The sequence below is a fragment of the Siniperca chuatsi genome, linkage group LG23 (genome assembly GCF_020085105.1).
Source record: "Siniperca chuatsi isolate FFG_IHB_CAS linkage group LG23, ASM2008510v1, whole genome shotgun sequence".
Classification (NCBI taxonomy): domain Eukaryota; kingdom Metazoa; phylum Chordata; class Actinopteri; order Centrarchiformes; family Sinipercidae; genus Siniperca; species Siniperca chuatsi.
This window is the reverse complement of record NC_058064.1, coordinates 9,910,685-9,935,653: the sequence shown is the minus strand read 5'-3', so window position 1 is coordinate 9,935,653 and position 24,969 is coordinate 9,910,685. Positions and strand designations below refer to the sequence as shown.

At 39.5% G+C, this 24,969-nt stretch overlaps 1 protein-coding gene across 1 annotated transcript in view; it reads left to right on the top strand.

Annotated features, from left to right (window-relative positions):
• The window catches only part of exoc4 (exocyst complex component 4), a 114,722-nt gene that overhangs the window by 14,391 nt on the left and 75,362 nt on the right, over positions 1-24,969 (top strand). Inside the window, exons 8-10 of the mRNA XM_044185814.1 lie at positions 3,533-3,713; positions 13,872-14,017; positions 14,273-14,361. Coding sequence (XP_044041749.1) covers positions 3,533-3,713; positions 13,872-14,017; positions 14,273-14,361 — 416 coding nt within the window. The remainder of the gene's footprint in view (positions 1-3,532; positions 3,714-13,871; positions 14,018-14,272; positions 14,362-24,969) is intronic.

Sequence of the window (24,969 nt, the reverse complement as noted above, 5' to 3'; positions counted from 1 at the left end):
TCAGGGATGTTCTCTCTGGCCTAGTCTGCCTCCCTTCTCCTGTTGCCTGCTGAATCTCATCTGACCTCAATGTAATAGGCCTATGTGTAGCTCATTCTCAGTTCTATTCCTCACAGATTGTTTAAAGTTTTCCTGCGTGTGAGCGCTTAACACTGTATTTGTGTCAGAGCATTCGCATTTGGGCGAACACTTAGAGGTTTGTGTGTGTGTGTTTGTATTTGGATGCATACACACCTAGTTGTGCCTATGTTCACTTCAATTTAAAGTCACTGCTTGTTGCTATGGAAACTCCTACCAATGTACCACTTGTAGGGAACAATGGTCTTGCATATTGCACACTATATTTTATAGCACTGCAGACTAGCAGGCAACACTTAAGCACTTTAGAGCATATACGGTGGTGTGTGGCTTGCTCTTGAAGGTGTATGTTCTCATTCACTTTCTCTGTGATCAGCCACATTGGAAGTGCATTTTCATTTCTGACTCCTTTCACTAGATTTCACTTTTAGTAAGATACTCCATACAGTAGAGGTTCCCACTCAATGCACCAAAGTTATTAGCATGCATCACTGATCTGTGATTAGCTCAGTTTAATTGACATCAAATTAGACTTGTCGAACTTGTATTCCCTTTTTTCATTTTGCATTATAAACAGAGCTGTATTTCTTTTTGCTTTGTTTTTGGTATATAAAAGATTCTGAATCTAATCTGAATCCCTTAGAAAGAGAGCTGATTTAAAGAAGAATTGCTTGAATGACTGAAGAACATTGAAATAAATGGCTAAGTATTTTAAATCCAATTTAAAAACAAGCAAAGCACACTGATCACAAGATTGATTGCTTTTCTCTTTTGTACTGTTTTTTTCTGCTCAGTAGACTGGTCAATGGAAACTTGTGATGGATACATTTGTGTGAATGTTTTTCTACTCTATGTCCATTTGTGTATGACAGCAGCATGACCTGCCACATATGATATTTCAAAAGGGTTCTTTGAACACTCTGTAGACCCCTATTTACAGTAATTTCATTATCTGTGGCTGACAACAAACCTAATGATAATCTAATGTGGACACTGTTATCGTCCTCCCAAAAAGACCCAAACACACACACACTCCTGTACTGTCGGCCAGTTAGTCAGGGAGTGTACGTCCACGTGTGTGCTCCCTGCTGTCTCCTGACTGTTCATCAGCCATGTGTGTGTCAGCTTCGATCCTGAGGGGAAATGAGAAGTGAGGCCTCAAAGAACAGACAATATGGATTAGGATGGCCTCCACTGGGAGATAATGAGGAGGACTGGACTGTCTACACTTTGTGTGTGTGCGTGTGTGTGTGCGTGTGTGCGTGTGTGCGTGTGTGCGTGTGTGAGTGTGTGTGTGTGTGTGTGTGTGTGTGTGTGTGTGTAAGGGTTGGAGTGCGCTTTGAAATTGAACAAAAAAAAAAGAGACAAGGTCAGAGTCATACATTTTGCGTGTGTCTGCCTCAATGCATGCATACATGATCATGTATTGTTTTTCCATTTCTGAAAGTTGGTGTTCACTATGTACCCTTTTTCTTGTCAGTCCTTCATATTTATGCATGAGGGGGGGAATTCCTTGACTTGTTGGCATTTCACAGCTCCTCTCTTCGTCTCACGAACATCTTCCATCCACTGAGTTATTGCTCATAGTGATTTGTGCCTGCTTTCCTCTCCATTAATAACATTTACTCGCTGCTACTGCCAGTATAGTGACAGACAGCCAACCAAAACGCCCCCTAGTGAAACATCCATCTTGCCTCTACATTATCCTTATACCTTCCCAGGAAACCTTGGCCACTTCCCAAAACTTTTAGTATGCTTTTTTTCTTGCAAAATTTAAATCAGAGGTAATTTGTATTAACTTGGCATTAATGAGGTATGGGATTTTGAGTATACTTAGAAGATGGTTTGTTTTTGGTGGTCACAGCGTTTCTGGTTTTGAACCTTAACTTTCTGTCTTATCAATCTGTACATCAGACTAATACAACTGGTCTTTTTGTATCATTTAATACTTAGTTATCAAACCCAACTAGTGAAAGATTAGAAATGCAGCTATTTGTAAGACTTACACAGCTTCTAGGTTCTTCAGGGACTAAAAATTGCCAATATTGTGAACTTTTAAGCTTTTGTCGCCTAGAAAAGGAAAAAAAGGTCTCACTTTCTACCAATTAAATATAACCCAATTTAATGAGTATTAAATGACAGTGTCACTATGCTTATATTAATTGTAAAATCTCCACTAAAATAAAGTGGGCACTCACTAGCATGGGTGTGCAGGGTACTCAGTCAAACTCATCTAATGTAACCTTTGTTCCCTCTTTACTTTTAAAGCTTTGTCCTTGTGCAGAAAGCAGGTATAGCAAAATCTGTATGAAAGCATTAGCGTAGATGAAGCAACTGAGTTTCCAATCCAAAGTGTAGCACTCAGATCAAGTAGAAGGTCTGTTTGGTTTTGGCTGCGCTCTCTTCTTCAGCCAGAGCCATTTAGAACTAATGAGAGTAGCTGTTCATTTGAGTCCAGGTTGAGCAGCTCTGCTACTTTTTCGATAGCCAGTCCAGGTGCTGGGTTATTACTGTAGGTAAAATAGCTGTGAGTATCTGCTGAATAGGAAATGTGAATGAAAACAGCGAACTGCAATACCTAATTGGTACTGTGAAATGCACTCAGTAATGATTTTTGGCTAGATTATCTGTTGCAACTGTTATTTCCCTCATTTTCTTCAGGAGAGCTACAGTTTTGCCTTTTGTTTTCCTTATATCTAGTCATAAATCTTTTATTTATACATTGCAGTTTTAATTAATTACACGTTATTTACCTTTATTATGTTGGTAAATATGAGGAAATTGGAATCATTTCATCATTTAGTCGAATGTGTCTGTGCACATATACATCCTTGGCATCCTGGTGGCAGTGAAGAGATGCACAATAATCTCTTTATATTAGTGCACTTTACTTTTGATACAACTACAAGGACTGTGTTGTTATAAAATCGTCATTAGATTATCAAAGACATTAGTATTTCTCAGCTGTTTGAGCACAAAAAGCTCTCTCTAACTGTGGAAATACTTCAGGTGTGTAGACCTTTTTATGATCGTTGCTGCTCATAGGCTAGCACCAGCAGTCACACCACACCCTAGGTCTAATTTTCCTCTCTGTCTAATATTAAAACAGAAGCTGAATTCCTTGGTGGCTCTCTGCTTTCTTTATATAGAAATCCAAGGCCAAGTGATTTGCAGAAGGGATAGTGTATTTTCCTAACCAATAAACTGTCAAGTGAATGTTGCTTTTTCTTAGTTCCTCTATTAGATTGTGACAGACAACACCATGGGAAAAATGCTTAGAATATAAATGTTCAGTTATTTCCGAAGGTGAAAAAAGAAAATGTATCACATCTATTTAGTTTTATTTTTAGTACTACTTCTCATAAATTCTCTTGATTCCCCACTCTCCTGCTCTCCATCTCTCTTGTTTCTCATCTTCTCCCTGCCTTTCTGCTCTCTCTGGCTCCCTCTACAGGCTGCTGCTGGAACTGCTGGAGCTTTTGTTTGACAAGTTCAAGGCAGTAGCCCAGGCTCACAGTGTGGTGTTGGCCCACCTGCAGCAGATCGCGGTGCAGTGCCCTGGCGGGGCCCACAAAGAGGGCATCAAACTCTATGAGCAGGCTGACGTCTCTGCCAAGATCCAGACGGTGCTGCAGGTCAGAAATGAGCAACAGTGATAGAAGAAATGTACCCAGATCATAGATATATGTGCTAAAGTAGTAAGAACTTTGTGGCAAATGTTTTTCTGACAGTCACCTGTACAAGAGGGCACTAAAAAGTAAAAGTATTAACACCCTAGAGATCAATTAAAAATTAAGCTTTAAACATCAACAGCTTTAAAGATTATATAGGAATCGTAAATGTTAGTGATCTGTTTGAGGAAATTAGATAACCCAAAGAAAAGTTTGCCATATCTTTCATTGTATAATCTACGAATCAAGCCTGCTTTGATGTATGGTATTATTATTCTCTTTTAGTGTCCATTATATTTACCATTGCTACTTTAAGTATAGGGCCATATTGTAGCACTCCAGCTTATAACAAGAGGCTTTCATGGTGAACTCTGTGTTGTTTGTTTTGTCTACCCTTGCTGGCATACCCCAAGGCTTTTATTTTCCATCCACTGCCATGGAGATTTGTTCATCCTTGATTTATTTTCCACCCAGCACTTTTCTTAAAACACTGATTTAATTCACCTTCTCTTACAGTAGAGAAAGTGGCAGTGATGTGATGGATGGCATTCAGTCTGTCAGCAAGAAGTAGCAGGAGAAAAAGACATGGGAAGCCTGATTGTTTGGATTAATTTAGGTTCTTTAATTGGCGTGTATTTATGCTGGGTTCTTGTTCCCTGCTCCTATTTGATTGGCTGAGGGGATGAGCAGCTGTTAAGATGACCTACAGTGAATCTCAGAGGAAAATCTGTGGCAGTTGTTGCTCTCAATGTGATCGGTGTGTGTGTCTCACAGTGTGTGTTCATACCCAAGAAAACCTGATTTTCCCTGATGCTCCTTCACTGGGAGTTTAATTTAGGACATTTTTCTGAAGCATTTCCCATGTGTATAACCACATTTTAACTAGCCTGTATTTGTTAAGAGGTGCTTCTTCCTTAATTTTACCAGAATTTTCTTACCTATCCATGACTTAGATGTACTGTATCAAATATACAAGATCGATAAGAACTTGGTATCTTTTTTAGGGCAGGAAAGTACAGCAGAAAGCAAATTTTCTCAGAGGGCCAATCTGAATGCTTTCATTGTCGCCATGGTAGTCGATAGCAAGATCAGTAAATAAAATGTGGGGTTTTTTTGTTGATTATTTTTTTCTGCACAGACCAGTGTTTTTACTGATCATCAAAGTGTAGAAATAAATAAAAATGACAGAAGGACCATCTATTTCTAACTCACGCACTGTGGCTCTTCTGCTTCCAATAACTTGAGTGTTTTTTTTCCAGCTGGCATGCATGGGTGCATAAATAGAGGAGTGTTTAGGTGTATGCATGTGTGTTTCCGAGGGTGTGATTGTGCATAGGCATGTAGTGTAATAGCTCTGCTGTACCAGCACAGTTATAGAAGGCATTAAGCCATTCCACAGCATGCGATCACTGCCAACACCCTGTTAGCAAGGGCTCCACTATCCCCTGTCTCTGCAATGTGCGATAATGTAATCTCTTGATTAGAATACTCATTACGTGAAATGAGGTTTTCTTATTCACTCACTTGTGTTATTATTTCCTGACCGATTGTATCAATATGAAGGCCCCTCGTCCATCCCACCCTCCCTCTTGCCATTTCTCTCATCTCTTGCTTGTTCGTTCGTCTTTCTCTCCCACTCTCCTTTTCCATTTCCCTTGCTCCTTCCTTCTTCAGCATCATTCCTGCTTTGTATTGCAGTCTCTCAGTTTCCCAATACCTTGTGCATACCCCTCTCGCTCCTTGTAATTTCCTTCTTAATCTCATTATCTTGCTTTCTTTTTCTCTCACAACTCCCACACTCCTTTTCACCCCCTTCGTTTAGCCCACTCTGTCCTAGAGAGTCGCATATCAGCAATGAGAGAAATTAAATTCCTACTGCTCCCACAGTGGCTGTGTTAAATTTTATTGGATACTGAGTCAGTTCTTATCTCAAGTCTTAAGACCCTCGAAGGGGCAGGAACCTACACAGCATTGGTCAAAATTTGGTTACGATCTTTGTTAGTTCCTCATCATGTGTCTCTCTTGAGTTTGTTTTTCTTCACTTCACAGTTCACTATTACCTGCAAAATATGCTATTTAAAAGTGATACTTCTATAATTGGTTTGAAGGCTTGAACAGAAGAAGTGTGTGTGTTTTAGTATCTTTTTTTCCCCCTTTACAGTTAAATCATTTGAATCACTGCTTGTCTTGCGACTCTTACTTATTGCAGTTCACATCTTTGACATATACAGAACCCTTTTGGTAGGTGTTATTTTTTCCCCACTTTGAGAGGTGGAGAAACCAGGTTGACCTTTCCACATGACATACCAGCAGACAGATGCAAGAGCCGACAGAAACACAGGGTGCACCCAGTTACAAGGCCTCGGCAGAGAAACGGCGTTCATCAATGTGTGACTGAGGCCCGGCAGGCTTAGAATGGGGAGTAGGCAAAAAAGCTTTTGAAAGTCAAGATTCATGTAATGGTTTTAATCCCTGTTCAGAAATGCTGGTGATGCTTCTGCTGGCTGTTTACTTCAGTGTGTAAGTATTGATTCAAAGCATACAAGACTGGATGGTAATCAGTGGTACTGATGCTGGAAAGAGGGTTTTAATGCCACTGAACAATTTTTCAAGTTTCTGTAGAATGTATGTGAGTATATCTATTGATTATTAACATCGTTATTGAATTTACATTTCTAAGTGTACACCACTGCATGCTTTTACTACTATCCATGACTGCCTTTTTTCCTTTTCCATCAGAAACCGTCCTGTTCTTCAAAGCAGCCTGTTTTATCAAAGAAATCGCAGTGACTGGAATATTTGTGTATCCATAAATGTTTTATATGCTTCTGTTTCCTCTTCAAAAAATACAGTATGGTAGCATGTGAAGAATGTGATGTTCTCTGAGTTACAATGTTAGTCAAAACAAAATTTGGTGCCAAGCAAGAAAATCCACGCGTTTCCTTTGAATCATTAATGAGATGGAAGTCACAATACATTATCAAGTAATTGGGTAACATAGTTCATAAAAGATCACAGTTCATAAACCACTCCATGCATTCCTCATTAAGACCACTCAGTGGGAGTGTTACTTAACGTATATTTGGCACAGAGTGTCTCTGGCTACTGACGTCCATCACCCTTCGACCTTGTCGGCTGTTCTGTTTTAGGCATGCAAGTTTGTTAATTAGCTCGCCATTTGCGCATTCTGCAAGGATTTGTGGCTGCGTGACTGCTTGCCATGTCCGTTGTCTGCTCTGAGTGTGTGACCGGAGTGCAAATGACACTTTTAATGAGTGGCTTTCTCTCTGCAGACAAGGAACTTTGAGCCTGCATTTCGAAATATGGATGGATGCTGACTATCTGCCTTCTGAAAGAACTGATTCCTAGATCATAGAAACTTCACCAGAGACCTCGAACTTGTGCATATTAGCATTTTCTACTGTAGCAAGAGATTAGAAAGCAAGGGCTGAGCTTTTTTGATGTGGGCTCCAAATAAAGAGTACAATTGAAAAAAAAAAGCAAACCTTGATAAAATTGACGTTTAGGTACCTGTCCCTACTTTAGAATACGCTTTGTGGCACTAAACAGTAAAGTCCTCTCTCTCTTCAGTACTTTGATTTTCCTGGGCTTTGGGGATATCTTTTAACACATTGCTTCCATCCATTTCTAACAGAAACTTCTAATATTCTTTCCTATTTTTTATATATTCCTTATCACATTCCTGCTCCTCTTTCTCTCTCTTTTGATTCAGAGGAGAGGCTATAGCTTAGTCTAAACTTGCTTCATAAATGAATCATTTCATTGCCATAGATTAACCAAGACAAAGGATGGGTGGTATGTTTGTGCCTAAAATATATATATAAATATACAGGTGGCTTAAATATGCTGTGCCTTCTCTCGGCTCATCAACAGAGTGAAAACGAGGCAAATTGAACTGCCAGAGAGCAGCCAGAAGACAATAATCTCTTTTAATTAGATATGAAGCACAGACATGGCTACGTTGTTCTCGCCCAACATTTTAATCAATGTGTCACATTTATTCTGCCCTCCAAAGCGCTGTCATATTTACATATCGCTGGAGCACAGTGAAGTCTACTTGGTGTTGCAAAGTCTCTTCTATCTCAGCTACACACACCCCACCGTGCTCTCCACCCATATCTGCTACATCAAAATCACTGGAGACTTAATCAACTGCTGATGTATGTTTTTGCAATAATTTCCTAGACTTGTTGATACATTTTATGACTCTGTGTTGCATTTTGTGGACCCTCAATATAATGTCCTGTACAGTAACGTTATTGTGGCTTCAACTCTAAATCTCAGATGAATTTAGTGCAGTCGTCCAACTCTTGGATCAACGGCATGTATCGTTTTAGGGATAGCTGTTGTAATGCGACTGGACTAGCCAGGTGTTTTTTTTTTGTACATGTACAGTTTTAAATCAGAGAATTCAGTGCTTTGTTTCCATTAGCATTCTCACATACTCAGAGATACAAAGTGCTGTTTTCATGGCAAATAAGGAAACCCAAAGTGTTCATATGTCACTTAAAACCATGCTTAACTTTATTTACTGTATAGTTACAATTAAAAAAATTCAGTAGAAAACTATTCACTACAGTCTCAGAGCAACAACACAGAGAAACTTGACTTTTAAGTGAAAGGACCCACAATTTAAAACAATTATGGTGAATAGTAATATTGTCAGTGGTCTGTATTTAGGTATGTTTAATCTGCTTTGTCTTCTAGTCTTTTGCTATTCCGTTAAAACATACAGCAATCCTTGCCCTTTCGACATATTCACTGCTATTTTGACTATCTCAGAAATAAAAAAAAGCATGCTTATTCTTAAAGGATAGTATTCATAGAAACACCGTTCAATACTAAAAATTATTATATTATTCCTCTTTCTTCTTTGTTTAAAGCAGTAAATACACATATAAATGTTTTCACATAACAGAAACATGCTTGGGACGCAGCAAGGACACAGAGAGAAATAAAATGGGTTTCAGTGAACACACAGGCACATCTTCCTTTCCTCCATCATCAAGATAGCCTTCAAAAGATTGACTAGATGCGGTACGCTCCAGGTGGAAACCCCTTCTGGTTAGCGGTAGTTCAGTGCTGCGGGAGTAGTTGTGGCTGAAGCTCTGTCAGAACTTGTGAAGGTTATTGAAGTTTCTGGAACACAATCAATACAGGGTGCATAAAGAACACTTTGACGGCCAAGGACACTTTGGGATTTAACTTCAAGCTAGCAGCAAGGGATATCAGTCAATATGTTTTGTGACAAGACACCAGCCAAGGGATTTAGTGGGAAAACAGCCGATTTCAATAAAGCCTTGAGAAAGGAACAAATTGTTGAGATTGTTCTCTCGGCTGCTTTTAAGATGACTTAATAAGAAGGAGAGGATGGAAACAAGAAAAGACAAAATGAAGTGATATTTATTTCTTTAATTTTAGCCAATTGACTGCCGAGTTCATCCAGTAACAAGTGCTCACCTGCAAAGCTTTGAGTGATGCTCTCTTAATTGCACTGATTTGTTGGGTGTTAGGGCCCTAATGGACATAATGGAAGATGGGTATACACTCTCTCCAAGCACAAAGGGTGACATCAGGACATTTGGTTTGGAAGAAATAAATGGGAGTACTGGTAATGAATTACAAAGGCAGACTTCGATGAAGCTTTTCTCCTTTTTTAATAGAACTTAGCTCTCAGCCCAGTGGGCTGATTTTAAGTTTGGGACGCGACCCAAGCCACTCAAGTGCAGAATGAGATTTGCTGATTGATAGAATCACATTGAATAGTTGTGGTGGAAATGATTGTCTTTGTCAGGGCAGCCCTTGAGAGAGATGTGAGTTTTGCATGTGCACTTATACACACATAAGCACCCAAACGCGCACACACACTTGAGTTGATGTGAACTCTTGAGCTTAGTCTTAGTATCTGGTGTGAAGAGCCATTTGTCTCACATCTTTACATACCACCTCTTATTTCATCCACTGTTTCACAGATGCACCCATGAATATTGATTTTTTAGTGAATTCAGGCATTTCCTTCTCTCCTGTTTCTCCATCAACTCTGTAACCTTTTATTGCTAGTTACAATGGAACTGAACTAATTTAGCATGGACATACTGTTTTGGCTAAGTTATCAAGATCAATCTACACTTACTAAGAAGATGTTTAAGTGCCAAGATGCTAAATTAGAACTGGCTCCTATTTGGAACCGGGCTCCAGGGGCCACCCCTAATTAAAATTGTAGACCAATGAATTTGTTTATTTTTGTCACTTGTGGGTCTGTGCTTTTTTGCGTTGATGTGATGCTCTGGGTGCAATCACAGAGGCAGCTGTTTGTTTTGGCAACTGTGACAATGCTGCTGTTCATCATTCCTAGGCTGGCTGTGACAGAGAGACCTCTTCCTCTCTGCATCACTTGCTTTTTCACTCTGCCTTTTTCTTTACCTTTTGTGTCACCATTGTCTTCCAATTACGGTTTTTCATATGTCTCAATGTATCCCTGTCCCTCACCCTGCCTAGTTTCATCTTTTCTGTTGCTCACTCACAATTTTTTCTGTCCTTTTGCCTTGTTTGTAATCCATTTCCTTTGACTAATTCCTGATTTGTTGTCCTTATTTCTGATACTTCTTTGTCACTTTGTAAGTGTGCCTCACTGATGAGCTGTCCGGTCATACACAGGTGACAATAATAGATCTATCCCTCTTTGTTGCTTGAGTAATAGCAATTTTAATGAGATTCCATATGCTTGATCTGGGGAGATTGTCTTATTCATTCATCGTATGGAGACAAGTACAGTACATATAGTTCATATAAGTAGTCTTGGAAAGTTGCCAAGTCTGCTCCATGGTTTTATTAGTGATTAGCAGACTAGCAGAATCATCCATAGACAAGAGGGATAACTTTTGTATCAAACAAAACAAACATTTTACATTATTTTATATTTATCAGATGTATTCATTTTGGAAAAAGAGAAAAGGCTTTGGTACAATGTTGTGTCCATATAAATGCAGTTACAGGACATTATTACAGTACATTGAATTTTACTGGTGGGAGACAGACTATCACCAATAAAACTATCACCACCTGTGACGTTTTTTTTATGATGCAACAATTAGTAGATTACTAGCCACCTGAGATGTAGGTATCAGTTAAATAAGAGTTAAATAAGGATTATAGCTTTGCATGCATGGTTCCCTACTATATTTGAAACATTCGATGCCAGGCAACTAGCTGATGAGTGATAGATAGTAATATTAAGATAATATATTTCAAGATTAAAGTGACTTAAATTAAATAAGATACTGCCGTGACGCATTTGTAATTTTACTACTTTGTTGTTTATAAAAAGAAACTAAACTAAGATACTTTTGACAAACAAAGATGAAGTCTTTAGTTTCTGTAATGTTTCTGTTATTCTTGATAATTAGTTTGCACACTGCAAAGTGAGATAGAGATATATTTAGTCAGTGTCATCCTATCCACTTTGCAACAAAGTAACTTTGTTTGGAACAATGTAGTACTTGTTATCAAGGCAACTTTGTATATATAGGCAACTTTGTATGTATATATATATATATATATATATATATATATATATATATATATATATATATATATATATATATATATATATATATATATATATATATATATAGTGGTGAGACTAAAGACTTGTGTAGAGGTGGGGAAACCAACCCTCTTTTATCTTCACTTAGAGGTGTTAAATCAGCAACAACTGGTTATTTAACTTGGTCTCTTGTGTTCTCTCTTTGTCTTCCTTACTTTTCTCTTCCTTCTCTCTTCCCGGTCCCATTTTCTCTTTAGCATTCTGTTCAGTGTACATTCTCCCCCTATAATCCTTTGCTCTTTTTATTCTAACTCTTTTCCACCTTTATCTCTCCCTACTCCTTTCTCTCTTTCTGTGTTACTTTCTGCCTCCTATCCCTCTCTTATTTTATCTTTCTTTCTGTCCTAGCAGTCCAATTAATTGCCTCCAAAGTTCATTCTGTCTCTGGGCTAATGCAATTTAAGTAGGGTCGGAGCCCCTTCATCAGCCCAGTGCTGGCATTTCATTAAGTCTACTTGGGCGTTAGCAAGCAAGTGGAGGTTTCGCTCCATCAGCTCATCATTAGTAATTAATACACTGATAGGATTAGCTGCAGCATGAGGCTAGTGGCAAGTGGAGGCCCCGGTATTGCCAGTTGGAAAGGGCGTGTGTGATATGGCCGTCAGCGCTGCCTGTGATGTGGGGAAGTGTATTGTAGAGTGATTACATGTGTGGTGGAAGTTTGTGTATGCGTGTTTAACTTGCATATTTACATGAACATTTGTGACCAAGTGCTATGATACCAGACTCATTTAACTTTACATCAGAACCATTTTAAGTTACAAAAGTTAAAACAAACTTGACCTGTTTCTTGTAGTAATTTGTCAAAACCTCTGAATGCACTTATTAATATGATTCTGTTTTTAAAACAAAAAGAATTGCACAGCATTATTTTTTCATGGATGTGCACTTAAATTAATCGATGCTAGCATGTGAAGGCTTTCCCATGCATGACGGGGGTGCTCTCCACAGCGTTAATTATATCATTATGGTCGGGATGGATCTCCATCTGCTTGGCCATTACTCCTGTCCCATTCTGGGCTGACCCACACTGCGCCTCAGAATTAGACACACACAGGCTAAATGGCCCTGCTAAATTATGAAGCTATTAGATATGGGAGGCTATTTTAGAACATATGTATTCACACAGAGAGAGGAATGAAGAAGGGTGAGAGAGAAAGGGGACGATGAACTGAGGTAGACAGAGCAACAGAGAGAAAATAGAAATGTGAGAAATGAGAGATGAAGTACTAAGAGATTTTGAAAAATGAGAGCCAATGAAAGCAACAGAGGGAATGTGCAGATAGAATGATAGAGTAGAGGAAGTTAGCTTTCTCTGTCTGGCCAGAGTTCCAATGTGATTGTCCTCAGCTATTGTTAGAAGTTGATAAGATTTTTATGAAGCATGATAAGACGTTGATGGATTTCACCATGGATCATGCAGACAGGTGAGGGAAATGGAGGACAAGAATTTTTTACGGTGGTCATGAAATGCACCCAGTCATGTCAGTGGCCTTTTTCTATCTCAAAGTTTGGATTTTCTCTTGTTTTTTAGGATTGGCTTTGTAGACAGTGTGTTACATAAATTGTGATACATTATAATACTACAAGCCACGTTAAATACCAAAACCTACTGCTAGGGATGTCCATAGCTGATCTGCTAGATATGTATCTCTGCTGAACAAGGCATGTTTAATTGCAGTGTTACATCAAATGTGATATGATTAGAAATAGAAGAATAATTCAGCCAAATATTCTCGGAACAATACAACAATATTGAATGACAATGTTGAATTGTATCATCAATGTGGCACAAGCACTGTGACGAAATTGAAAACAGTGCAAAAGGGATATACAGATACAGTCAAAGTGACACTGGACAGATAGTTAGGAAAAGTGTTTCTATAAGCACTTCAATAAGCAAATGATCCAAACATTTTAATTTAACACAGCACAGGAAACTTACTGAGCTTTTGCTATTCCACACAGCAATTATATTTTTAACCTGAGCAAGAGCAACTACTTGTTTTGTAGTGAGCTTTGCAGAGATATAACATAATCCGATGGTAAATGTGTGTAAATATGGGTATTTTTCTTTTTACCTATATAAAAAAAGAAATAAAGGTACTCATTAATAAGTTGATAAGTGAACAGAGCAGGCAGGCCGAGCTTACAGGATATGAGTGAGTGGGAGCATTAAAGTCATTAATATGCTTGAGTACTCCATGTTACATTATCTAAGCTGTAGTAACATTGAGAGGAAGCATATGGATGTGATCAATTAGGGACTAACATTAGATTGATGCTTTGTAGTTGGTTATGAATGTGCTTTAAAATATCACATCATGTGTTAGTGAGTCACTACTGACTACTATGCACTCAGCGTGTGCATGGAGAGACAAACCTATGTGACCTGGCTGAAGGACAATCTCCCATAAAAATACTACTGAGGTACTCGTTATACCTTGATTCTTCAGCTTTTTAGCTTTTGACCTATTGCTCTGTGTGTTGTTTAGGTTCTGCTTATGGAGTATCTGGATGTGAAGAACAGCCGCAGTGCCACAGAGCCATCGGCTCAACTCTCCTATGCCAGGACTGGCAGTGAGTTTGCTGCCTTTTTTGCGAAGAAAAAACCACAGCGTGCCAAGCAGTCGCTCTTCAAGTAAGGATCACACCCTTTGCTCTCTGCCTGGTGCTGGACCAAAAATAAGAAAAATAAAAGTTTAAATTATGTGTGTATAAGAGAAGTTTAATATCTCAAAACACCAAAAATATATTTAAGGTTACATTGGTCTGTTTAACATCTCAGGCCCAAGGCCATTGCTCATTGTAATTTTTGTTTTTTGTTTCCTGTTGCATTGTGTGTTGTACGTTTGTGTCTTGTGCGCACTTGTTGAACCTTTTGTGTGTTTTGTAGGTTCGAATCATCTTCCCATGCCATCAGCATGAGTGCCTACTTGAGAGAGCAGAGGCGAGAACTCTACAGCAAGAGTGGGGAATTACAAGGTGAGGATGGATGAGGGATGAACTGAGGAGTAGAGAAAGAGAGAGGGGGGGGTGTAAAAGACTCCTGAAAAGCTGGATTGGAGAAGTGAAGTGAAGATGGGTGACGGATAGTGAGATGAAGGAAGGGAAAGAAGGTGTGAAAAGTATTGACAGTGAAAAAAGGGGGAAATATGACAGAGAAAGAAGAATAAATTGGGCAGGGGTGGCAGTGTGTGGGAGAGAAAAGAGCAGCAGGAACACAGAGCCAAGGTTGAGGTCAAGTGGAAGGATGAAAAGAGGGAGGGAGGGAGGTTAGAGGTGTATGGGTTGTGTAAGAAAAAAGAAGAGACCTCAGTAGAGACCTACAAGCTTATTGAACCAACAGAAATAATGGGTAAGTGCATGAGTAGAGTAGAGAGATTATGAAGAGATGGCAAACAGGTGTGTATCTCACCTAGAGTGGGAAAAGGATAGTGAGAAGTTGGAGGGAGGTGAGGGTGATTTGGTCATGTTTGGCTAAGATGGAGGAGGTGGGGCAGGATCCAGCCATAAAGTGATGGAGGGATTTGGGGAGATGGAGAGGTGGAATGAGAGCATGAGGGAGCAGTATAACAAAAGGTGCTGTGGAGATAGGAAGGGCATGTTGCAAGGTGAGAAGTTACACTTAGGAAAAGAAAGGCAGACAACAGGAGTATGGAGGGGAAAACAGCGATAGAGAAAGAGATGGACGAGAGGCAGATAGCAGGGTGACTTTGCAGAATCCGCCTACAGGGAGAGGCCTTGAAAACCTCTCACTCTCTCGTTCACACACACACACACACACACACACACACACACACACACACACACACACACACACACACACACACACACACACACACACAAAATAGCACAGTCAGTGAGCTGCACAGCCAGACCCTGGAGAGTCTAAGCTGTTCTACTGCTCCTACTTCTTCTGTTTCTCTCGCTCTCTGATTCTTTGCCTATGACCTTGAGGTTTCAATCAGCAGTGCCTGACAGCGCTGTTTGTCTGCTACTATTCCTTTTTTTACACCAAGCTCCTCATTGACATTGTTTGGATCAAATAGAAAAGGTAGGAGAATGGAGCGAGACAATAACAGTAAAGTGCTTTTAATCTGTAGAAACTGCTGTATAACACATGCAAAAATGATCCTTTGACAATATCTGCATAAATAATTAGGACTATGAGGGTAAACTATTTAAATAATGTAGTAGTAATTAGGCTGGTCTGGGTATTCAACTTAAAAATAAACAAATGACTGGTTTGACTCTTGAAGACATTTCAATGCAGGCTGTAGTTCTTTTTATTTTGACAAATAAATCCCACTCATACAGTAGCTAGTCTGTAAATGTATGCAAAATGTACTGCCTCAGCTCCACCCGCCACATAAAGAGCAGCATTGATTAACTGTGGATAAAGGAGAACCCCAAATGGTCTTCAAATAACAGCTCACTTTTTTTCTTCTTCCATCTGTCGGCGCCTTAGAAAGAAAGGGGAAAAAATATTTTTTTGACTGGCTGAATGCCTCGGAGCGTTTATAAGAAGATGAGATTTCTCTGGGCTTTCATTTCACCTGTCACAATGCGCAGCACCGGCCACAAGCCTAGGCCGGGTCCTGAATGGCTGCAAAGAGATTGAAGGAGTAAGAAATCATTTAGAAAGTGAAATAAGTCGACTGTGATGGAGGGAGGGGAAAGATGGATAGAGGGAAGGATGGAGGTAGAGGAAGGTTAAAAGTCATTGTTTTCATCAGGGTCCAGCGAAGAAGCCATTAAGAGATTTCTGAAGGAAGAAATTAGAAAAATATGTATTGAGACGGTGTGGAAAGGGACTTTTTCTCTCTCTTCAAATTAAACTTACTGTAGGGAGGGAGGGAGAGGAAAAGAGTTAGAAATGAGAGATTGAGTTGATGAGTTCTTCTTGCTGCGGGATTACTCAACACTTAAAGCTTAGTCATGTGTGTCTCTTAGTCTCTCTACTTGAAGTTTCCTAAACTCTTTTTTTCTCAATGGTCTGCTTCAAGTCAATATAGTTATTAACTCAGAGGCTCACCAACACAGCCTTGGAAATAAGAGTTTGATTGTTCGTCTTAAATCCAGCTATGCACCATTAACAAAGGAAGAAAAATGGTCACGCACTAAATCGAGTACAAAGATGTTTCTGTAGTTTTTGCAGAAGCCTTTGCTAAATTTGCTGCATTTTGTACTTTTATGAATACATACTGATAAAAAATATATTTTCATGTCTGAGGTTGCACTATGTCACATGTCTTTGTTCAGGTTCCCAGATCTAAGAATCGGAGCAGCAGTGTTCGTATAGAACGTGTAATGATTTTGTAAGCTATTCAGATTCACATATCTCTAATGGGTTTGAAATTAATCTGTAATATCTGTACTTTATGTCTCCTGAGTGTTGTAAGGACCCGCCATGTATCATTACACACATGCAGACAGCTACACATGCGCCTATTCACATGCCTCACATACACATGCAAACACTCAGGGGGTCTTAATTGCTTGCCTTCTCCACAGAAGCTCGTCTCATCCGCTTCAATTAATGCAATGCTTCATCTAAAGACTTTATTACTGCTCCACATGTAACCACATCTGGAATATGTGTTCTGAACGTATGTGGTGTGACTGCCAGCTAGAGCATGTATATAGTGTTCATATATACAGCAGATCGTCAGCTGTCTGTCTAAAAGTGTATATAAGGTTTGTGGGTGCGTTTGTATCCTCAGCAAACCACTACTTCAGAATCACAGAACCTCATCGAGATTCAATCAAATTCCCTATGAATAAATTATGAAAATAACAATTTTCCAGCTATAGATGTTACCATATTCCTCTGCATGTCTCCCAACCACTAGACTTTTACATCCTCGCCCTCTGCTTTTTTATTACCTCTCTATCGTGTGTGAAGGCAGCGGATGACTCTGAGCGCCCCAGTGGTCATCTGGGAGGTGAAGTGTGAATATATCTCAATAACTACTGGAGTCTTGCGCCACGCCGAGTCAGTAATGCATTTACAGCCTTTTTTTGATTTTATTTCTCTTTGTATCACGTCCTTTCATTATGTTTTGTGCGATATTGCCTTGCCCCGGGACACATTTGAAGTGACTCCCCCCCCCTGTGACCTCCATACACAAAGTCTGCCTGTCACCACACGCTTGCCCCGGATATGCACGTAAACAAACACACACACTTTAGACTCCCCCTTTCCCTGCAGGCACGTACATATACTCCCATTCCCAACTCTTTCCCACCTCTGACCTCCCTCCATTCCTAAGATGTATTCATAATCAACTCGGTTCTAAATCTATTTCACACATTCCCTGTTTTCCTTTTGATATTCAAATAGACTTGTTCACAGGGTGTCCGACAAACAAAAAGAACAGTCTGGCTGAGTCCCCCTATGCAAGCATGAATCTAGTTACAAACAGCTCTCTGCATCTCTGCCAACCCCTTTATACTTAATTCTCAGTCTGAGGTACAGAAAAAAAGCCTATGCTGTATTAGGGGCTTCTTTTCTATGTATAATAACATCATGTTCCCATGAGAGGGGGAGGAACAGGGAGAACAGGAAGAAGAGGAGGAAGAGAGTGACTGCTGGGGGCGAGCAGAAGTGGTGTTCCTTGTCAAGCTGATTTGTACACCCCAATGGGGAGGGGAGGGAGAAGAGGTGCAAATGGAAAAATGTCTAGTGGGAGACACAGGTGGAGGTGATGGTGGGTGGGATATTAGGGGTGGGGCAAGCAGATGTTGATAGCCACATGTTCACAGAAGTGTATGTGTGTGTATGTGTGTGTGTTTGTAATGTGAAATAGCAGAAACAGCATGTTCCTGCCAAGTGATGTGTGATGTTACACACTTAGGCCAAACTTGGATTGAGATTGCTGGGGGTGGAATGTATTATGTTTAGGAGAAAGTCATTTTTTCAGAAAAGCTTGGGTATTTGAGATTGATGATGGGGTCATTAGAGGAGGCTTTAAATGTCAGTCAAATGATTAAAATAAATCCAATGTTTATAATTTCATGGTTCTCAAAGAAAGACTACAAGTCTAAATTAGACTAAATGTGTACTAGCGTCTCCTTTTTACCCCCAGGGTAATTAGCTCTTATATATAAGCAAAAATAATTTTACTTGACTATGGAGTTGGATTTCTTTTTTAACTGATTTATATACTGCAAGTAATCAGGCCAGTCTAAACTCTAAATTGCATCTAATGTGCTGTATTCCTATTTTCAATAAACCTAATGTCTCTCTTCCAAAACTTGTTTACATTTTTGCTCCTCATTGAGCAAACGATTGGCATACATTATATAAAGGAAGTAATATTAAATTCACTAATAATTCACAAATATGTATTAAGTTTCTGTGAAACTTTTGAAACATTATTCCAGTCTCAGAGTTAAGAACATGTAGGCAAATAAACACAGAAGCCTTTTCTTAAACTTTAAGATAATACTGCTTTTCATTTACTTGTCCTACAGCATGGGGAAGACTAAGAAAAGATGGATTCACATGTTAATAGTCTTCTCCATATACAGAATATCATCAGGTTCACTATTTCTGTTTTTAAAGGTGTCCTTCAAATGGCCATTATTCCAACTAGAACATTACCCGTGAAGCTGAGTAATGTAGAAAAGGCACATATCACACCAATGACTGATGAGGGCTTTCATACTGGCTAAGTGTGTGTGTGTGTGTGGGGGGGGTTTGTTACCTATTATGGACCTTTTTATAAACACAGTGTTATAAACACACTGAACTTGTCAGGACCAGTAGTCTCCCTGGTCCTGATGAGGCAAAATGTCATTTCTGAGGTCCTGTAAGGTTAGGGGTAAGGTGTGAATTGAGGTTAGGTATGAATTAGTTATGGTTTAGGTTAGGGTAAGGGTTTGGGTTTGGCTGTCCAAATTAATGGAAGTCAATGCAATGTCCAAGGAGAGCTTTGTGTAAACTTGTGTGTGTGTATGCTATGTAAGGTATGCATGCCATGTTATGTCATATGTGACATGTACAACATGCTGTAATTGAATGACATGTTGTAACAGAGTCTATACTTTCTGTTCTGTACACCGCAAGAATGTCACTAGAAAATGACGTTTCCCCTCTTGCACAGGTGCCAGACCTTTATGAATCGCTTTGTTCCTGCAGCGACATAACTGGGTTTGTAGATAAAATGCAAGGTACCTCTGTTACCTGACAGACTATTACTGTGAAAAGCCTTTATTTGTGTTCAGCATGAAAGCAAATATGTAGCTGCTCTGCATATTGTGGAAAACAGGCACACATACAAACTGCAGATGTCCTACTGTAGCTCTCGGTAGTTATTTTATATGTGTTAGCTTGGGCTCATCATGTTCAATTTGCTCATACATAGATTTCAGCAAGGTTGATTGGTTAAAACATTAGAGATGTGATTCCCCTCCCCTCCTCTTTCTGGACACACACACACAAACATAAATGCAGTGTTGGATTCTCATCTGCTGTGGGACTAGTGATTGAATTACAGTAGCTCTGGTGCTGAAATTAGAGTGGAGCATGGACACAGTGGAAAGTGCACTGTGGCTTGTAATAATAAAATTGGCTTTTTACTGTGTTGTATCTTACCAAGCCCCTGGTTAGGAAACTGAATGATAGAAGCATGATAATGGAAAAGATATTGCAGGCGAATATTTAAAGACTGATATTAGAGTTGCCAGCATTTGACTCACAGTCATACGTTTGTGGACATATTAAAACTAAACATTTTACAGAATCATGACAGAATGGATGCTAGTACATTGCACATTGCCTCCTTTCTGTCAGTTCATTTAGCCATTGTGGCTGTAGACAAAATGTGAATCATAGATGATTATCCAAACACAAGCCAGCTACACCTGCTGGAATATCTTCGTACGAGTAAAACTGGATGTCAACCAAAATGACTCCTGCATTAACCAATGCATTTCCACATTAAACCCTGCATGTATGTCATATTCATTTATTTCATCCATGAAATGATGGCCTTGAAACTAAAATAGTTGAGAAATGAGAAAGCTGTTCCTCATTGCCAAATGTCAAACATGGCCAGTGTCTGCAAGCTATAAGGATGCATATTGCCACATAACCAAAATGTAAACTTATTTATCTCACTAAGACCTACTGAGATAAAACATAAACATGGCCAGAGGTTATGAGATTTCTTCACACCAACAGCCTGGTGAGGTGATGCACAGAAAAGTCAGACATTAAATGCAATGAGAAAATGGAAGCGGGAAGATTAGAAATGACAGGGGGATGCAGAGGACAACAGAAGGAGAATAGAACAAGGTTGTAATAGTTTACACAGTGCAGACATTTAATCAGTGAGAAAGAGCTTGGTGTATTTTCCCAACCTGAGGCTAATTTTTAATCAGCATTGGTCTTGTCATTATTGGCGGCTTTGACTGTCACCTCTGTGTTTACTTTTAATTTCAGACCTGCTGATTGGAGAAGATGGAGGGATGAACAAAAGCAAAAGGGAGGGAGGGAGTGAGGGAAGGAAGGAATGGAAGAAAGGCATGTGAGTTGAGGCTGTAGAGACCTTGGCACCTGCACCATAGCAGCTTCACTGGTAGACAGACAGATAAACACACACACCTTGTTTTCACAGCGTGCAACAGGTTCTTCCGGTAAAGAAGAGGGTGTGCAATGTGCTGTGATTTCCTGCTGGGTCCAATCAAAGATGTGATGACATATGGCCGATTAGTTCTCCCGGTCTTTATACACGCACACATACACTCACGTGCATATACTCAATCACTCATACATAATTGTTTGTTATGGTTGACATATTCAGGAGACCAAGGCAGTAAAGTAATGTTTTTAAACCCTTGATAATCGGAGTGAGCACGGTGATGCTGCTCAAAATATACCAAAATAATGCGGAACAGTTTCTAGAATAGGTGCAGTTAAAGGAAACCTTGTGTTTTTAGAGAATATGTTATCATCACCTATGACTTATCTCTTTTAAGGATAATAAAAATACCTTTTCACATACTATTCTATCCCAGCATGCATTGGGCAGAGAACTAATGAACTGCTTCTGGGAGAATACTGTTGTAACCATTTTCCTCACCAAATACTCTTTGATTTTTCATTTGTTTTCTAATCCAGAAAAGCATACATGACCCTAGATCATTTTTGAACCACAAATGTACTTGCAGTTGGGTTCTAAATATTTTGGGAACCCGTTTTTCTTTGGGCCCTCTGCAGTCTACTCATTGGTTAGATTGAATGGGTTTAAACTGTGATTTGTCAATCCATAGTATGTTCCAGTGACTGCTGATTTCATATATTCTTATTTAACTGTTGCTCAGAGATATCTTTGTCTCTTTCTGCCCTTTCAATTGTCAGTCTGGTTGAACCATTGTGGTGTTCTCCATGTACAAAACATTACTTTTTTTGCAAACCCTTCATACAATCTCTTTACAATAACATCTATTTGTAAAGAGGACTTTCTACAACCTAAAAGCATAAAAGACCATTCAAAACTAGTAAAATAGTATTCCTCTCAGCCATCTGGCTGTACCAAATCAAGCTTTTGTGTCAGGCGACTCCAAACTTTCGCATGGCTGGAGACTCTTACTCTTGTTTCTGTGAAAATAAAAACCTTGAATAGGTTACCAACTTTTGGACATCTGTACAAAGCTTATTTTCCAACATTGCCACCACTTGCCAACAGATTAAAACTGCATTGTCATTGCTGAAATTTAAAAGACAAACAACAGACATTTCCAGCTGTTCAAAGGGTTTTTTCCCCAAAATGTCCCTTTTTAAAGATGACTCTTCCTCATGTCTCAAAAGAGACATTCTGCACAATTAATATTCATTCTGCTACTGGAGTGCATTGTTGTCATGCCACCACTGAAAGATGTGCATTCATTAAACTCAAGACCACGGAGACACATTGTATGCCACAGTGACGCTTTTAATAATTAATCCAACTCAATTCACACCTGAATTTATTTATACTATCATTTATTTATACCGTTTATTCTCAGCTGAGGGGTGGATTTGGTCTCCTGGTTGGTGGAGCAGCAGATACCATGCCATCAAATTAATTTTAATAATAGAAGGCTCTCATTAAGACCCAATCAGACATGAAGACATTCGGAGTGGAATTGGATGCCCTGAATTGACCAGAGAGTCATACATTATTGACGCGGAAATCATTCTTATTAGATCAGCAGGTTTCGACTCTCTGAATGTGTAGCCGACTGCCAGTCAGATTTTTTTCATACACGCACACTAACGTTTAAAGGCATCTGATTGTGCACGGGCAGTATTACCTGAATTGATCACTCCCAAACTAATTTGCATAGCATAACAGCTACAGACAAATGAGGCCATTGAGGTTGAAAATTGGATTATTCTATATGGTGCTTTTTATTTGCACAATTTAGCTTGAAATGTGCAGTTCTGGTTAACGGCACAGATTAGGGGCCTCAATCAAAGGAAGAGTGCTGCCTCACTCTACACAATTATTGTACAACTGTAATTGTGGAGAGGTGCAGATATTGCAGAATCCTACCAGTCAAATTTCAACATAGTGTTATAGGTGTACTTGAAAGATTATGTACAAATGTGTTTGTTCGAGTGTGTTTGCATTTAGATGTTAAATTCTGCTTGTACTCTCTTGACCAGCACAGCTAATTGTTTTCACTTTTGTGAACCCATGTTTTGTGTGTGTGTGTGTGTGTGTGTGTGTGTGAGAGAGAGAGAGAGAGAGAGAGAGAGAGAGAGAGAGGACATGATTGTGAGTCAATTACACCAATCACCCAGTTGCCCTCCTGCCAGTCCCAATCAGAATCTAGCCAGAGTGATCACAGATGTCTTTGATCCTCTTGAGCTGACACGAACACAAACCCAGCTTGGCAGTGGTTATAAATGAGAGATCACAACGTTTGCATGCATGGCTATTGTATTCAGACATATGAACAAACACAGCTTGTACACATTTAGGATTTTTATGTTTGCAGGACTGAATATTTAAAAGGCCAGTAATACTTGATGTACTGTACAATACATTATGAAACTATACTCATAATGTATATATGTTAGGCAATTTTAATATTGTCCTTATTATCACCACAACTGTCTCGATATCAATATGTAATAATCTGTACTAAGATCACATGGTAGAAACAGTTCATCCCATCTTTTCAACATTTATTTAGACATGAGAACTGTGAAACTTAGTATCTCAATACGAGAATTTTGTCATAGTACAAGAGAGAACCAAGATGTTTTTTATATATTTGCACATTGAACCCACATATTATCATCTATTGCTATATATGTGGTAGTACATGTGCACACATAGACCAAACAGGGAATTATGAGTATTTGGACTAACTTCCTACGTCCTTTTTTCCATACAGGCAAAAAACAGATTCAAACAACTTGTAAATTAGGGATTATGACTGTTCCATTGCCCATCTGTCTGGATTGCCTCATCACGCACTCTCTGACACACTTGCAGATGCATACAGAAACACGCTGGTCTCAGGAGATGTTGGAGTGTGTTAAAGAAGGCATGCCACGTTCATTCTTTCCCTGCCTAAGTCTGGGCAGGGCCGGAATTCATCACAGGATCAAACCTGTTTCTCATCAAACCCAGGAAAGTGTAGCTAATGCAATTTCACTAAGTCACTGCCTGACTTGATTACATGTGGGCTGAGGAGTGCATGCTAAGGCACCACAGGGGGTTGGATGGGTGTCATTGTGTGTGTGTGTGTGTGTGTGTGTGTGTGTGTGAGAGAGAGCATATGGTATCTTTGTAGTTTAGGTTGATCCATTTGTTTTAGGCTCTCTGTGTCAGTACACTACTCACAAGTGTGTATTGTGTGTTTAAAGCCATAGTACCGTATGTGTCTACATATCTGTACTTGTCTGTTTGTACCCCTTTAGTCCATGGATGGATGTTTTTATGGATAAAAGTTGTGTGTCATGTCTGCTTAGTTGTGTGTGCTGCAGACAGCAGTGGTCCTTGAGGGGGATTTCAGGCAGATTTGGCCACATTAGAATGTCTCACTTCTTCCTTTCTAGCTTTCAGTTGCCGTCCCACTGAGCACCACACCTCCACACACCCCTCCCACTAATCCTGGATCAGACCACACACCAAGGGACACATATGCACAGACACTCATCCAAACAACACTAACGACTACTCAAGCACACACATGCAAGCACACAAGCTCTCACAAACAAAATTGCACTTTTACACATTATATTTAGAGAGGGCTGGCAGCAGTTTGGTGGCATCCTGACCTGAGACCGGAGCCATCCTGTCACGTCTAGACAACTCTGAAGAATCCCATGCATATTAATGCCAGCCTATTTAATATTCATCAGTGCTATGCCCTGTTGGCAGCTGGTCCCAGACCCCATGGATCAATGAGGTCTCTTCCTCGCTCCTTTGTCTGACACAGATGCAGATGTTTAGAGCATGAAATTAAATTGGTCACTGTCATTGGGAATACATACATGGTAGTCAATTTGGTGTGTGTTTGTGTGTGTAGTTGCCAGTTAGATGTGGCCCTTGGAGCAGACAGGTAACGCTAACTTCCTGTCTGTGA